This window comes from Cheilinus undulatus, linkage group 11, assembly GCF_018320785.1.
Source record: "Cheilinus undulatus linkage group 11, ASM1832078v1, whole genome shotgun sequence".
NCBI classification, from domain to species: Eukaryota; Metazoa; Chordata; class Actinopteri; order Labriformes; family Labridae; genus Cheilinus; species Cheilinus undulatus.
The window spans coordinates 32,284,073-32,301,995 of record NC_054875.1 but is presented as its reverse complement, the minus strand read 5'-3'; the positions used below and the strand labels follow the sequence as shown (position 1 = coordinate 32,301,995).

Below are 17,923 nucleotides of genomic sequence, written 5' to 3'. Positions count from 1 at the left end.
TGAATCTTTCTTTGTCAGTCTTCAGTTTTGCTGTGTAAGTTTGCCTATCTCTACTAGCATACGATAAATTAACCTCTCCATTGTAGCTGTTTAGCCACAAGCTGTTGGCATCATGCCAACAGCTGAATTCACATACTCTATATGCTAACGGTTTCCAATAACAGGCTGTAAATGGCAGCAGTTTTGCTTGTGCAAAATCTGGTAATATTACTGTACCTTCAAGGTTGACCATTTCTCACGATGCCTTGCTGGCTTCACAGCCTCTGTGAACATATGTGTGTGTTAGCTGCAGGGGGGAGGGAGGATTTCATTCAATCTGCTTTATTAAACCCATTTGGTTTGTCTTTTTTGGGTGTCTTTCTCTATAGCTGCAGTTGTTATGTTGTAGCATTTGTCATGCATAACCACAAGTCTCACTTATTCAGTCGGTGTTTCATACTAAATTATTGGTTGTTCTAGAGGTTGTTGCTCTGGGATGGAGTGTAGCGTGTTACATGAGGCCAGCCTCACTGGTTACATTATATAATTCAGTATAGTCTGCAGGAGAAAGGAGGCATGTAGAGATGCAGGCGGGTTATGAACCCCATACTGGTGCTTCAAAAAGCCTTGAAGATGAGACTTTAACCTCTGCTTTCTCCCCCCCCCCTTCCCTTCCCTCTCTCTGCAGCCTCCTTTGGAAACTTCTCTTAGCTCATCCCTGGATCCATTTGGCAGCCCTCTCCCTCATCCCTCGGTCACAATACATCTCCAGGAGCCACAGAAGAGCTGCTGTCTTCAGATATGCGAGCGGAGAATCGGCGAGTGAAAGGAAGGACGGGGACGAGCCAGAAGACTACACGCCAACACAGTCTGGAGGGTTCCCATTCAACACGGCCAATGCGGTTTACAGACACTGAGACAGAGACAAAGCCCCTCTGAAGGCAGGGCTGCCCACTGTAGCATAGTGATGAGATGTAAGAATCACTACAGGGGTGATGATGTAGGTCTGCCCCTGGTCAGTGCTTGATCACAGAAAGCTCCTTTTGGTTTCCTGTCTGATTTGGATCTGAAGGACAGGGCAACACTTGGGTTCATTTTTGACACAATCTTCACTTTGTCTCTTGGTGGGGAAACTTTCTAAAATTTCGTTATGTCGCATTAACTGTTGAACCAACTGATGATGAAGTATTTGGTGTAAAAATGTAGCGCCACAAGTTGGCTCTGAATTTTAATCAAAGGAAACCTCTCTCAGTCTCCACCTTTCTATAAAGCTTCAACTCTTATCCTTTGAACAAGGGATTAGAGCTGGAATTACACGTTAAGATTGCTAATACAATCCTAATCAATTCCTCACCCACAAGTCGCTGTTCATTTCTCTCAGCTCTTTTGATTTGAAATTGCAATTTGAAGGGGTCAGCATTTGTAGCAGAATGTTACTCAAACAGTCTTTTTGTATTGTGACAGATTTGCAGTGAGAAATTAGAAGAATATACAGTATGAGCATTGTAGAATACTATAAATCTGTGTATACTGTAACAGTAATTTAGTCTTTTATTAATGAAGTGAATCTAGAAAGCATAAAGTGATAATCTGTAGAGCAATAATCTTAATGGTAAAAGATGGAGAGAAGTTATTGTATGAGACAATAATGAAATCTTTTTATTGAAATGAATGAGGTAAAGCGTCAACATCTGCCAGCCTCATGGTTTCTGACATCAGTGTGTGTTACTGGAGACTAAATGTCATTTATTGCACACAAAAACAGAGAAAAGGACAAGCCTCTGTTTTCTTCTAACTCTGTCCCTTATGTGGCTGTGACTTAGGGCGTTAACACATTAGGCACGATTGCCCCCTCCCCTCCTGTCTCCCCTGCTGGTCTGCTTTGATATCAGTAACCTCATCCCATGCCTGATCACATGTGCACAGCCTGATACAGTAGCTCTTGGTTCCAGCTAAGAAGAGGCAACCACTCATGTCCGTCAACATTTGTTTACGTGAACAGTGAAGTCCGTCCTGCAGACTCTTATGGATGTTATCATTTTTGAGATTCCAACCACGACCTTCGTCTTACTTCCACATCTACTGCGCATCGCATAGGATGAAATGGGTGCATGCTGCGCGGATGTAATGGTTTTTGAAGAGACAGAAGACGTTTAGACGTTGCCTTTACTGCTCTACTCTCTGACGAGTATCCCATACTTGAGCGTTCACATATCCTGCAGACTGAGCTGGACCACACATGTCTATGACCACCTCTTCAACCCAACTCGTGCACGGCACCCAAGTCAGGTACGCTTCTGTTCAAAGTGATGAAACAAACTGGACATCAGGGTCAAGTTCCACCCTCAAAGTGCTCAGAAATGAAGATACTGTAACGCAAGATTTCCAGCATAACTGAGGCAAACACCTTTGATGTCGCCCAAGCTTCATAAAGTAACAATAAAAATGTTAAAGCCACTAAGATAAAGAAGTTACAGAATAATAAAACTTCCAGTAAACAAAACAACTTCCTCTTATCTCCTTTTTGACAAAGATGTTTCAGGTAAAATGATTTTGCTGATTGTTAAAAGGGAGAAAATACTCTGTATTATTATTTTTGAATTTAAAGATTGACTGTAAATAAAAAGTTTTGGTTGATAGACTTTAAAAGAAAAAAGTAACAAATGAAACCTATTTATCTGCTTTACAGATGTGATGAAACAATATGAAATATGTTGAAAGTTTTCTTTATAAAATAAACAGATTGAAATGTCCTGATTTATTTGTTGTTTTTCTAAGTTTGATGTTAAATTTACTCTTTTAATCTTTATATTTCAATGCATATTCAGCTAACCTAAAACAGGGGTACATTAGTGTAAGTTTACATCAAAGTAGAAAAACTAAACAGAAATAAGTTTATTTTAAAGGTTAAAAAGGCACAAAAGTTTTTAAAAAGCATCAGCAGTACGTCATGTCTACACGTCTGCTTTAGTTATCATTCAGGAATCCAGAGTCATCCTTTATTTATCTTGTCTCAAGATATTGTACCTGAGATTTTCCTCCATATTGGCTCAAATCTCAAGTTCTTGTCCAAATATATGACAGAAATCATTTCCTTTTAACAATCTTTTGGAATAATGTAATTATTGTCTTCCAGTTTTTGAGTATCCTTTTCTGTCTGGCAGTGTTCCCATCATCAAAGCTGATTGGATATGAGAGGGGAGCAATGGAGGGTCCTCCGTGCATCCAAAAATAGCCCAGTCTCTGTGGGGAAGAGGAATTATCTCAATTTGAAATAAATCTAGCGTTAGACAATCCCATGATGAATGTATGGATGTTTTTCTCAAGGTTTAAATAAGTCACAATATCAAATACTTTGAGTTCTATTAACCACAGCTGAAAGTATACAGGAGCTCCAGCTGGTTGGGCTGATGCAGACTTTATAGTCCCAAATCAATTCTGTTTTCTTCATGTATCTGACTTGGTGAAAGAAGAATTGGTGAAAAAGCAAATTTAAATGCACTACAACATTAACCTTATTTGCCTACTCTATAGAGTCAAGCCAAACTCATTTTTCTCTGTTTTTTTAAATATTAAAATGATTTCTGTAGATTAAATCCCCAATAATTTCTTATTCAAATGACTAAGTCAGGTTGTTGTAAATACTTGTCTTCCTATCCCTTTTGTCTCATTTACCCTTTATGCGCAAAAGTATTGCAGTGTATTCAAATACATGCACTTTAATAAGTTGGCTTCCCTTTTTACAGCTATAACAGCCTCCACTCTTCTATGAAGGCTTTCCACAGGATTGTGCAAAGTTCTGTGGGAATTTGTACCCATTCATTCTGTAGTGCATTTCTGAAGTCAGGTGCTAATGTTGGATGAGAAGGTCTGGCCAGCAATCTCCACTCCAGTTCATCCTAAGAGTGCTAAATGGGGTTGAGGTCAGGGCTCTGTAAGGGCCAGTCAAGTTCTGATTTCATCAACCCATGTCTTTATAGTCCTTGCTTTGTGCACTGGGGTTCAGTCATGTTGGAATAGAAATGGGCCTTCCCCAAACTTTTGCCACAAAGTTGGAAGCCTTGAGATCGTCCTTCAGTGGAGTTGAGGGACCTAGCCCAACCCTGAAAACCAGCCCCATACCATTATCCCTCCTCTACAAACTTCACAGTCGGCACAGTGCAGTCAGGCAGGTAATGTTCTCCAGGCATTTGCCACACTTTGCATTGGACCTGGTGAGGTGAGGCTCCCATGCAGAGTCTCAGCTATGGAAACCCATTCTACGAGGCTCTCTCCGCAGTTTTTGTGCTTACATTAATGCCAGTGGAAGTTCAGAACTCTTCAGCTATTAAATCAGCAGAGCACTGACAACCCTGTTCTGTGATTTAACATGATCTTTCACTTCGTGGCTGAGTTGCTGTTGTTCCCAAATGCTTCCACCTTCTAATGTCCCTTACAGTTGACTGTGGAATATACCCTGCAGGAATGAAATTTCACAAACCGTCTTATTGCAAAGGTGGCATCCATCACAGTACTATGCTTGAAGTCACTGAGCTCTTTGGGATGACATATTTTGTGTCATAAACGTTTGAAAATGGAGAATGCATAGCTAGATGCTTGATTTTATACACCTGTGGCAATAGGTCTGATTCAATCACCTGAATTCAATAATTAACTGGTTTAATACTTTTGTCCTTATATTGTATTCTTTTCCCATCATCCCTCTGCTTTATGTGCCTTGATTTGTTTGCACATTTCTACAGTTTTTTCCTTTGGTCTCCAGTTAATTAATCATTAATTTATTCATGTATATATCCACTATTACCTTTAATTGTGCACATTTATATAAACATTCAAACTAAATAAGAATGTCTCACAAAATAAAGGAAACTATTCAAAAGTTTATAGAGAAAGGGCTGGAAAACGAGGGTTACAGAGATTGCATATTATATTTGGTACAAAGTGAGTCGATCTCCAAACTTAGACCTCAGCTCTGACCTGTCACTCAGAGTGCAGGAAGCACAACTACAACTCTCTGAATGCAAAACAGCGTCTGGAGAGACACACAGGCTGTGCCTCTGTCACACACACACACTGGGATCCAATTACTGAGAGGCATGAAGCATCTCACCAGTTGATAACAAGGCACATGTATGATAAACAGATTCAGTGAACAGTGGACTCCTCACCCCTGAATAAATGTGCGCAGCAGATGCTTGGATGGTGCGGCTAATTGGTAACTGTCTCTTACTAAGTGCCTTTTATTCAGAAAGCTCGTCTGTCTGCTTTATTCTTTTAAAAATCCAAACCCAGTCTCTCCATTCAGCTTGTTTATCATTATCTGCATGTGGCTTTGATCAGCTGGGTGTCAATCCGCTGACAGCACTGAAACAGACTGAGAAACGCTCAGTCCTGTCTCATCAGATACTGCTGAGGAGCCCATAAGCAGCTGCTTCAGTGGAGTCACTCACTGGCATAAACAGCCGAAGACTGTAATTTATCTGGCCCACACCCAAGTCTTATTATTCAGCACTCTGCTACAAAGCCAGTCAGTATGGAAAATGTGCATGTGCTCTCTCAACTCTAGAGAGGTCAAAGATAGAAAACACATCTGCTGGATGGACTCGTTAGGAGCCTTTTAAGGCACAGACAAGTCCACCTGGATAGCTTTAAAACCATTTAAGGAGCTTTTTGCTCACTCAGCAGAGGAAATCTGGGAACATAAATCACTGACACCGTTAGAGAATTAATCTCAGGTCAAATATGGCCCCACTTGAAGTTTTCATCTGCAGCAATTTAAGAGAGCAAGAGGAAGATTTCACTTTATCTTTGTGACTATTAGTGTGCAGGAGAAGACAACATCCCTCAGACTGAATCTACCAAACCAGCTGACCACCCCCTCAAGCTGAAAGAGAAGTACTTCCAAAACACACAACAGTGCCAGAAAGACCAACCACATATAAAAAAAAAAAAAAAAAAACAGACAGAAAAGCCACAAGGTCCATGCTTCTGTGTTTAAGAGACGCTTGGATAAAATACCAGGACAACACTTCCCCCTAGTGAAGGAAAAATGTCAACAAAACCTTACATGGGATTGTTGTTCCAGTTTTATATAATTTGCAAGAAAAACAAAATTATTTTGAAATTCTAAGCACAGCCAGTTACATTAAATATGGCATCAATATTTTGCATGATTAGATCTCAGAGTACAATTAAAATAAAACACAATAATGGAAGTATATTGATTTATATATGTATAAAAATAAGGACAGAAAAAAAGGTTACAGTATACAAATTTATACAGTCAGCACTTTGGACTTAAAAATAACCAAATGTAATATTTCCCCCTTCTAGCATTTTAAACTATACACCAGTTGTTTTTGTGGATTGTTTTATTTAAGGTATAATTACCTTTATTTCACCAGAAACACCTCACTGAGCATTTACTATACCAGTGGTTCCCAAAGTGAGGGTTTGGGATCCCCAGGGGGTCACGAGACAGCAAAGTGGGGGTCGCAGAATGCTTTCCATAAAGCATAAATAAATTTATATATGTATATATATATACATGTATATATATTATATACATTGTATTAAAAATGTTAAAATAAGTTTAAATTAATTAACTGCTTTCTGCAATATTGATTGCTTTATCCCCTCAAGGGAAAATGGGAGTCCCCAAACTCTGATGCCATTTTTTGGGGGTCACGGTCTGAAAAGTTTGGGAACCCCTGTACTATACGAGCATAATATGAGGTCCATGCATATATCAAAAAACATCATATTCATGCATTCTGCAGTAAAGTGATGGGTTCAAATGTTCTGTTTGAAACTTTCACTTACAGAGTAGTGAAATAACAGCAAAAGAACATGCTTTTCCCACAAGGGCTGTCCAAACATTTAATGTTTTCATCTTTGAATATTTATTGTCAATCCCTATTACTCTACTTTTTTGTTGCATTTTGAAATTCCACTTTTTTTGAATCCAAAATTATTTTTGTTTCATTTTGGATGTTTGCATCATCTTTAAAGAAGAGTAATTCACTTCCTGTCTGGATACAGACCTGCTTTTACTTTGAAAGAAAACAAGAAACTTCAGCAAGGTTGAAGATTAGGACTGTGGAAAAAATGAATTTATTATGGATTGAAAGATACACAAGGGCACAATCAAAAGGTTAATGTTTGATATCACAAGAGCTGTGAGATTTTGAAAGTGAAATGAGACGTTAAGGTGCAATCGCGTATTGATATTACATCACTGTGGCTGCACGTAGACATTGCAGTAGTTTAATCAAAGTGGGCTGAAAGGGACAATGATGTATGCAATGAATACTATTTGAAAAATGAATGCACTAGTTATGATCTTTAATTGCTTCACATTTTATGCGTTATTGCTCTCTGCCCTAATCATAATAAATGATGCAATAAAGATATATGTATATTGGACATTAGACGTACCTTTCTTTAAACTAATAGGAGGTTGATTACCCCATGCAGCCTTAAAAATGCAGATTCAAACTAATAGAGAACAATACCCTTTACATTTTGTGTTTTAAAAACATAAATGGCTTCATTCTTCCCATTTTTATTTACAAGGACCCCCCCCCCCCAACCCATAACACAGCCCTCAAAGCTTTGCCGTGCTTGACACCCCTGGTAGTTTTGGTTTCCTGTGTGCCGCTTGTTTTAATTTAGTTGGTTTGTTTTTTTCACCTATGACAGCTCCACACTGTAACTGCATGCTGCATGGCGGCACAGTGGTTAGCACTGTCACCTCAGCAGGTTCCTAGTTTGAATTCCTGTTGAACAGTACCTTTCTGAGTGGAGTTTGAAAGTTTTCCCCTGTGCATGTCTAGGTACTCTCGGAGTACTCCGGCTTCCTCATAGGTTGTCAGTAGGTTTGAGTGAGAGGTTGACTGGTTGTCTATGTGTGACCAGTCTACCCCTCATCTCATCCAGTTAAAGTCAGGATTGGCTCTAGTCAACCGTGACCCCAAAGGGGACAAACTGTATAGATATTGGATGAATGAACGGAAAACAGATCCATCCAAGAACTCTGATTGGACAAGAAGCATTACACAAGTGCTGATGTAAAGTACAACATCACTGAGATTTTCCCCTTGTGTATATTCAGCCCAAGTCAGGTGTTCTGAATACTGTAGGTAGCTAAATAAATAAATATTATTGTTGTTATTATTATAGTGTTGTTATTGTTATTATCTCAAGTATTTTTTAATTTACCCAATATTTCAATCTGCAGCTGATTGATTGAAACATATGTACTTCTTGACAGCAGTATTTATTCATTTATGCATTTATTTATTTATTTATAAAACTAGTAGGACATGGCTTCCTTTACTTTCCCCTGTAGGATGTGGTCTATCATAATATATTCAAGCATTTCATTTTCCTTCTCTGCCTTTATGTAAATGGCCCAATACTATATAACTTGATATTATGTTATTGCAAACTTTTCCTGAGCATGAAATATAGTAATAATAATAATAATATTTGATAGGTTGATATAACCTCATAATTATTTAACTTGCAAATGTTTTGTTCTCTCTTGATTTTGTGCATCAGAAAATCTTTAATAAGTGTACTTATTAAAAACAGGTGTTTTACTGGACTAAAGCATATGATTATTATAAACTTGGTTTAAAAATGAGGCTCTCCTGCCCTCTACTGGCCAAATTGGGGAACATTTCTTTTACACGTACATTACATCATGGCTTCAGATGATTTCCACTAATAGGAAATATTAGGTCATGATGACTGGCACCAATCAAAGACTTAGAGAGAATCTTTGTTGTTTTACAGAAACTGGGGGAGGTGATAATGACACCATGAATGATTCACTTAGTGAGCTAAGATACAAAGAAGTCGCCTCACACCATATGTTCAACATTTATTATTAGCTGCCTTAAATGGGGGAAATGCCTGGAGTGTGCTCATTGCCTGTAGCAATTAAAAATCTAATGGCGTATTTACGGTGCTTAAGTACTGCTGAGCTTCTATTAACATCAACAGGGCTAATATCTAATGCCTTAGTTTTGACCTTGAATTTTGGTAATGTGTTTTAGAACATTAAGCTTCAAAAATTAGGTTGTATAATGCTAAACTGATTCATTAGCACATAATGTAGCTGTTGTGGGGAGCTTTTCTCTCTAAACTCGCTAGGTTTGGAGAAATTTAGGGCATATTTGTTATTCCAGAGGTTTTTTGGAGGGGGCTACTTGCAGTGACAGACTAAAGCACTGGCCTACAGTAAAGGCAATGACAAAGAATAGCCCTCCACTTGCCTGGACTACTACGGCTGCTTTGATAAAGCTTCTATCGGCTGGAGGACAAATTTGGCAGCACCTACATTAAAATACTTGGCGACGGCTGATTTAAGGAATTTAAGCCCTAACCCTTTTTCGTCAGGAACGAGCGCCGTTACGTCGGGGGAGCAGCGCGAGCCGGTATCGCAGCGACTTTATTAGACAGAAACCCCAATATTAATCCGCTCGTTATAGATAATAATAACGCGAGAGTTTGCAAGTTGCCTCAAGACTGTAGTTGCAACTGTCAAAGGTGGAGTGGATACGCGCATGACCCAACACACATTACTGTAATACTGTACACGGCCGCCGAGATAATATCCGTATAAAAAACCGAAATAATCCCAAGGTAAGGAACCGAGGAGTGAACCAAAACCGACCGAGATTTGTCGTTTCTGCTGATTTTCCTTCGCTTCGTCTCCTTTTACTCTAACCAACTGTATCGCTGTCGTCGAAATTACTGCACTAAACATATTTTTGTGCCTCCCTTTAGCTCCAGCCAGCGCAAGGATTTTTTTTACTCCTCCTTCGTAATAAAGTCGCCATTTTGCTTCACTGCCTATATAAACCATCCCGTATTCTAATATTTTTCCTCAAGGAGTCGGGGACCTACCTATCTTTGCTGGCTATTTCTGATATTTCTGGAGTGTTTAACGAGGAGACAGGGGTTGAAGAAGTGCCTCGTGGTATACATATTAATGCAGGAAAAGGAGGAGGGGGGCAAGGCTGTTGGAAACTGGGAATAAGGTGAAAGTATCCAGGATTTCTGTTCATGTACAGACGAATTTGTAATTTCTCTTCTCCTGCCCTGCTGTGTTTTTCTTCCACCTCGTCGTCGGCTGCAGAGTGTGGGGGGAACCGGACGACGGTGACGGCTGTCAGCTTCCTTTCAGGCCCCCCAACCCCAGTCTGACCGGTCGTTGACGCACAGCAGGTGTGATTGCCATGTAACATAACATTGGTGGAAAAAAACGCCCACTTAGGTGCCTGTCTCCTGACCCCCCTCCTTCCCTCACGTGGGTGACCCGGGGCCACCCTGCTCCTTGCTCTGGGTGACTGCCCCGACACTTTCAGGTAGGTGTGGCCGAGCAGGAGGAAGAAAAGTGTTAACAGCATTCTTTCTTTACCACATAAATAAGCGACTGTGTAACCTTGTTATGGTTGACACACACAGCATGGCAGCGTGCCACGTGCGGAGCTAAAATACTTATTTCCAGGTTGGTTTGTCAGCAGATTGTGTGAGGAGATGTGTGTGGGTGTCACCAGGTTTTGTTGTGTCTAGCTAAATGTATGGTAATGTTGCACTATCGACGTAGAGTTATTCTTTTATGAAAACACCAGCTGTAATGTTATTTTTCATAAATTGAGAGGGTTGTATACATGCCAAAGCTATGAGAACAAGCATTATATGCTAAAGAGTATTGCAAGGATGCCCAGTTTAAAACATAGGAAGTCAAAATACAATGTGTAGTAAAGGTGTAAAGGTTACTACTGAAACTTAGGAGCAATTGCAATGCAAGCACACAATGTAAACAGAAGAGAAATGCCAGTTTATACTGTCATAGTCAACCTTTACTTTTTTTTTTTCTTTTTTACAATGGAGCAGGTCTAGACTTTACTCTGTTTTATTATATACAAAGACACAAAATAATCAAGAACAGCCTCCACGACTTTTATCAAATTTACAGTCGCAGGGAAAAACAGCCTTTAAACAGGCAGAAACCTCAAGCAGAACCAGACTCATGTTGAGAATAATGAGCAGTCTTGCTAGGTTAAATGACTAAATGCTAGTTTGCAGTTATCATCACACCATGACACATTAAACAGGAACAGGAAGGTGTTTCTTCTCAATGTGTGAAACATTTTTGCAGCTCTGCATCAAGTCATGCAGCCAGCTTTTAATGTTGGACTTTTTAGTGCCACTCAACTTTTTCATTCAGCTAGTTTCATGTATTTATTTACTATAGGGGAAAGTTTACATGAATGAACATAGACTTGTAAATGTGCCAGATTATATAAAAGTGTACCTCAAGCATATACATAGAAAAAATAGAAAATATGCACAATATCAGACAACCCGCAGAGACCAAACAATATAAACAGAACAATGTTGTACAAAAACCCTCATAGAAAGATACAGCAGGTGCCTTTATGACTAGGAATGAGGTGACGGTTAAAGTGCATAAGGCAGATGGTAAAGTGCCTATAGTGCTGAACTGCTGATGTATTGCATATGATTATTAATGTGTTTGTGGAAATGTTTATGTAAAGTGCTGATATGATTGCACATAGCCTCATAGCACGGAATTTGCATATGCATGTATTATTGCTAGTGCGGTTAAAATTTAGATTAATTAATCATGGAATGAAACACAATTAAAAAGTATATGCTGATTAATCACAATGGCGCCATCACACATTGTAATTTTGGTTGGAACACCTGAAAATTCTCTCTGCTCTTAATTTCTATAATTCTATGTATAAAATCCATATTCAACAGATTAACAGCATCCTAGATTGACTAGTAAGTGGACAGTCTGTCTTTTAACTCCTCCTCTCCTGTTTCAAAAGCTTGTAGAAAGTTTGAAACCATTCAGAAACATGTCCTTTCTGATTGTTTTGTTACTATTATTTTTAAATCTACCAGTAAGGCAATTTTTCTCCAATTATTGACATATGCAATTATTGCAATTAATAATTGCAAAGCCTATAATTAATTAGATTAACTTTTAATCAACTGACAGTTTGCACATGGATAACATACATAAGTGTATCAATGGATGTAATATTGCACAAACCATCTGTCTGAAAAGGTTTTAAAAAGTATTAAAACTCGATAAATCAGTTCATCCAGCTTTTAAAAAGTCTTAAATGCAATTCTTTAAATTCTTACTTTTTTATCTTTGATTTTTATTTCATTTTTATAGCCTATTCATCAAAGAGGAAGTAGGTTAGTTTTTCTAGAGATGGAGATGAATTATTGAAAGGAATACAACTCAATTATTGTGAGTTATTGTCAGTAAAGTGATCACTGACACTTCAATGCTTTAAAATTAGAATTAATGATTAGAAGTATCCTGAAATTTGCAATTATACTTTGCTTTTTTAAAATACCTAATTGAAGGCTTTTATTTTTTTAGTTTTAAAGGCAGTGCTTGTAAATGTATACTTCCAGATTTTAGGTTAGCTACATTTAAGCCTCCTAATTGAGAAAATAAGACCTTCCATTCAGCTACCTTATGGTATCTGGTTCTTATTTCTCTTAATATAATTTCAAAATCCTAAAAAAAAAATACTACTGGCATTTTCTTTTTGTCATTATCTTGTCTTACTTTCAGCACAAAAACACAGCTGTGTTGTTTATGCAACTGGTTAGAAACTGAAGATGTGATAGGTTTTAAATGTATGAAGAGTGTTTTAAGAAGTATGGAATCCAATGTCAGATTTTCTGTATATACCCCGACAAAAGGTGCACACATTGTTGCATGTAAGTTTGTATGCATAGAGATAATAAGGTGGTTAAACATGATCACAATTCTGGTTAGACGTTTGAAATTTAAACAGCCTTGTGGCCCAAAGTGCTTCACATGGGAACAAAAAGACTGAAAATAAGAGCAAAAAAAGACAAGATACAGTTTTTAGAGACTGAAACCATAACAATGAAAACAATAAAAGATCAAAATCAAAAGTTAAAAAATGTCAGAAAAAAAGCACAAAATTCAGGCCAGGGATTGTTAATTATAAAGACAAAACAACAACAAAAGCTCCAACATCCAGTCAAATCTTAAAGCTATCAACAACCTCCTGCTAACTGTGAGTTTACCATATTAACTGTGATGGATGAGCCATGGCCACTCAGTGTACAGTGAATAGCGTGGCGTGTAAACAGACACTGCATGACCCCCGCTGAGTGACCCTTTGTGTGCTGTTGTAATTCATTAGCAGAGTGACAGGAATGTGTGCTAAGAGAAAGTATGTTGGATCCTAATCAGTCCCACTTAGCATAATTAGCGATTGTCAGCCTTCATCCATTAGTTTGTCCCATGCTGGTAGGAAATGGGGGTTTAGATACACAGAGAACCCAGATCTGACATATAGGTTTACTGTGGTGGATGGTGAGATGAAGTTTATCATGGACTGGTGGATTACGGTGCATAATCTAGCCTAGCTAGCAGGCTACAAATTAGAATTAGCCCTCATCTGAGGCATAAAGAACTTAGCAGCTAACCTTTTAGTTCATACAGATGGAAGGGAGCTAAAAAAGAGCTTTGCCATGTCTCCCTGTCTTTGACTCACCTTTTGTCTAATGGGCAGAGCATGGAGTTAGCGTGTAAGTGAGGGTATTGATTTTGAAATGAAACATGGAAGGTCACACCCTCATTACCACTGTAGATGATGTGTGCGCCTCCGCTCACATATAACCTTCAGTCCAACAGCGCCGATGGCCAACCAGAAGGAAGTGCACTGTGAAACAAGGAAGACAGCATCATCACAGGCTATCGACACAGTGGACATTGCTAATAATGTGTTGACAAGGGAGGGAAGAGGATTAATGAGCAGCAGAAAGCATCATAATGTTACCTCTAGCTATCTGTGCCTCCTGTGTTTTTATACCCCCTCTGCTACCATCCATTCCAGGCATGGAGAGCCCAAGTGGCCCCCGGCTCGGGAAGCTGTCCTCACCAGGGCTGCCAAGGGCCCGGACCCTCAAGCATGGACATCCCCAGGAGCCTGTCAGACCCCCACCGAGCCCTGAGAACAACAACAAACACAGTGAGTGAAAATAATGTGTGTTTAGACCTATGCAGATTGTTGTGAATATGGTAGCAAGGGAAGCTTTGTTTGGATGATCCAGGTTTTCTCTTAGGAGGATTTGTGGAGAGATTTCACATGGTAAAGTGGAAAAGAGAGCTTTTATTTGCATACAACATGACACACTGGCACGCTTGTGATTGGGGTTGTATTTAAGGATGATCCACAGCAACTAATGTTATTCCAAATGCTAAATTCAGACTAGACAGTAGGGGTAGAGTAATAATTGACCTGGCAAATTATTGATGCTGATATTTGGAATTTAGACATTTTATTAACCAATAATGTGCCATGATCAGTGCTGTTTCTCATGTTTACAAAGCTAATGCTAAATTGTTTATTTTCCTTACTTCTATAACATGCAGTTTTACTTTTGTCACATTAAATACATTTTGTTTGTCATGACAAATACATATTGGTTCCAAATATCGGTGATGGGTCACATGCACTACTTCTAATCTTAATCGTTATTGGCCCTGAAAAACCAATATCAATCGCCCCTTAAAGTCAGTGTCTGTAAAGTTAAATAAATACTCAGAGAATGGTCAGAATTTAGCTAAATGTATTTAAAACAGCTCATTACGTCAAGGAGAGGCAGATGGAAAAATTTAAAAAAACTTTTAAACTGTAAGTCGTAGCTACATACTTTTTTCGCCCCGGGAAACCCTCTGTTTTGCCGTTCTGATGACGCTAATCATGCCGTTGTAGTCTTTACAAAGGATACTCTAGCAAGCGTGGAACTTGGTTGACTTTCTGGGGGTCTTTAAAGATTGAATCCACATCAGTAACTCCTATATTGGATGTTTTTTTTTTTCCATTTATAATAAATTTTTTGATCGTTCCTGCACTATAGCGGCTAATGCTGTGTGTTAAAATTTCCTGTTTTGCACCCCACAGTGCATTGTGACTAGGCTGTGACAACTAATGGCAGGCTGTTGAGTCATTGCGTCATGCTTTGTCAAACTGCACAGATCCTGTTAATGATGGCATTAATAGCTCATAATGGAGAAAAAGAAAGAAAGAGAGCCTGTGATTTGTCCCTCTGTGTCACTGCAGGCAGAAACTGCTTTGAATGATGGCACAAATAGAGCCAGTACAAGGAAGTGCAAGTATTTATTTTTGAAAATTTGTAAATATTTCAAAGACTTTTTGTTGCAAATTAATTATTTTTTTCAGGTTTTGGTCTCTAAAAGATGGGAGAACACATTTTTCCAAAAACAGTCTAAGTCAATATTGTTTGCTGTTTACCACACATAAAATATCTTTTGGTTTTAATTCCTGTTTTGTTTTTCTTTTGTCTTTGTAATCCCATAACTTTTCTTAAATTCGATGGCATTACTGCAGCACACATATTCTTAAAGGTGAGGTTGTCCTGGAAAAAAAAGAAGGAAGTTTAGAGCTTGAGTGTGCACCACAGGGCTGATGTTTTACAAGCTTTTTAAGACAGTAAGTCCAGGTGAGACGGAGTGGTTAAATATAGGTTAAGGCTCAGAGGGTTGAAATGACAATTTAGCTGTTTGCTGATACCAATGTTTTGTATTTCTTCTTGCAGTATAAGACTACCACTATGCCAACATTTTCTCTAATTTGTGACCATGAAAACAGATCAGTTTGTCCAACAGGTGTCTTCTTTTGCCCAGTGAAAAATCTCTTTTTTGATGAACTAGGTGACAGTGTTAAATTGATTTGACACAAGAGATAAACATTGGCTACTGATATCCTATCATGCCAGATTGTATTCTGGTGGCTAGTGGATATCTGTCAACAAGACCAGTATGTGTTGTTACTAATGTTGAACCAACACATCCGTGCATCCCTACAAATTGGTTTAGAGTGTGGCTAATGTTAGCTGTTCTGCCACCTCCAGCCTTCTGTCCTCCTTAAAGGTAATTGTCAACATGCTGGTGTTAGTGCTTTAAGCTTCAGTACATGCTAGTTAAATCTGAAACAGCCAATATACAATCTAATCTCCATTCTTTAAAGCTGCTGTTTGCTGTGTGATGCCATGAGATCACATTACTGGTTAATATCCAGGAAGTAGAGCATTTTGGCAGAAGCCATTAATCAAGAATAAACCCCTGCTAGAAGGAGAGTGGCTGTTTTACAGCTTGGACACAACATTTGATAACATTGTGGGCCTTAATTAACAAAAATGTTTAAAACTTGTATACTCACTTAGAAAAAAGGTGGGTGAGTGCTACATGAGGTCAAAGGTATCCAAAACTATGTCGCCGGTATCAGGTGCTCTTCAGGATAAGAGGACAATGATAATATATAAAAAAGGAAGTGATGACTTGTCCGTTAACTTATTAAAAACAGTCTGTACTCTTAGATGGCAGTGAGAACTGACAAAAGGAGCATGCGTGTCATGTGACACAATCACGTGAACAAGGTCTCCACAACATAAAAATACAAATCAATAACAAAAGATGTCATGAAGCACAGAACTTGCATTCCTATAGTACTATAAATAGCTCATAATAAATACAACATCAAAGGGTTGTATTTATGAGTAAGAAAGGTCACCACAAAAGCATCAAGATATATTAAATATGGACTCCAGAAACACCACAACAATGTCACTAAGGTACTAAAGTTTAGCACACTGTAATTGTTTTTAAAAAGTCAGGAACAAATCTGAAGAGGAGCTATGATGATGATAAGCTTAAGACTGAATAGAATAACATCAATAACAGTTCAAAATACAGTAGGGTTTACCATCATGATAACAGCATCGTCAAATACAACCAAGTCTAAGAAACTGGATGCAACACTAAACAGTTCTGGATACACAAAGTCTTAAAAAAGGTTGCAGAAAGGAGGAGAAGTCAAACTCTTCGTTGAGGCCAGGGAAGGAGGTGACCCCCAGTGTGTAAATCCAAAAAATCTCTCGCTGCAAGAGGCATTTGAGTTTGCCCCCCCCCCCCCGCAAGTTTTTGGCGATGGGGTAGTTTGGGTTTTGCACCTTTATGACATATTTGTGTTCAGCTAATCTATAACACAGCCTGCGTTTTGTGCGGCCAACATAAAAACAGCCACACTTGCATTCCAGTCTCTATACAACATAAGTTGTACTGCATTTTGCAAAGGTGCTGCATTAGAAGGTCTTGTTGTTAAATACATCCACAAACACACTGTCTCTTTTGATGTTATCACAATGGTTACAGGCTCCACATCTAAAAGTGCCTTTAGGTTTGGGGAACCAGAACCCCATATTGATTGAGTTCAGCTCCCTTTTTATTTGTATACTCACTTATTTGGTTGGCTAACCAGGCCCATTTTGGTTGGAATTTAGGGATGCGTGATTTTGGATTTTTTGCCGATATCCGACATGCTGATATTGACGAATTTATGTTAGCCGACAATAATATCGATATGCTATATAAATGTAGTTTACATATCACACTTAAGTCCTTAAAACGCGTGTTAAAATTTAGGCAGGGACAAAGAAACAAGCTTCAGTTCTTGAAACAAAATTTAAAGTTTAAGTGATGAGGATGAACAAAGAAAGACTTCAGCTGACATAGGTCTGTTTGTCTTGCCTAAATCCATGAATGTATTCGTGCATATGACCAATATTTACAGCTGTTATATCATTTGTAAATATTGGCAGAAATTTGCTTGCATACAGATATAATTTTGAGCTAATATCTGCCGATATCATATTGATAATTCTATGTATCCCTGGTTGTAATGTTTGTAAATTGTCTCTATAGTTATATAACTCTCCATTAGTGGGACTTTAGCCATTCAAACTAGCCATTTCTCCAGGTTTTAGTCAATAAATATAACTTTGGCTGCAGCTTTTTAGCTTTCCTCTTTTTTTGTAA

At 38.5% G+C, this 17,923-nt stretch overlaps 2 protein-coding genes and 1 long non-coding RNA gene across 3 annotated transcripts in view; 2 read left to right on the top strand and 1 right to left on the bottom strand.

Moving 5' to 3' along the window:
* samd10b (sterile alpha motif domain containing 10b) overlaps positions 1–2,667 on the top strand; it is an 80,252-nt gene extending 77,585 nt beyond the window's left edge. Inside the window, exon 5 of the mRNA XM_041799782.1 lies at positions 668–2,667. Coding sequence (XP_041655716.1) covers positions 668–690 — 23 coding nt within the window. The 3' untranslated portion in view covers positions 691–2,667. The remainder of the gene's footprint in view (positions 1–667) is intronic.
* A 6,589-nt stretch (positions 2,668–9,256) lies between these two features.
* The window catches only part of znf512b (zinc finger protein 512B), a 46,117-nt gene continuing 37,450 nt past the window's right edge, over positions 9,257–17,923 (top strand). The window contains 2 exon segments of the mRNA XM_041798803.1: positions 9,257–10,355; positions 13,920–14,054. Of these exon segments, the coding sequence (XP_041654737.1) occupies positions 13,922–14,054 (133 nt within the window). The 5' untranslated portion in view covers positions 9,257–10,355; positions 13,920–13,921.
* LOC121517213 overlaps positions 12,174–17,923 on the bottom strand; it is a 51,435-nt gene continuing 45,685 nt past the window's right edge. The window contains exons 2-3 of the long non-coding RNA XR_005992540.1: positions 13,863–14,033; positions 12,174–13,745 (exon numbers count right to left, since the gene is read on the bottom strand). This is a non-coding gene — a long non-coding RNA (uncharacterized LOC121517213). The remainder of the gene's footprint in view (positions 13,746–13,862; positions 14,034–17,923) is intronic.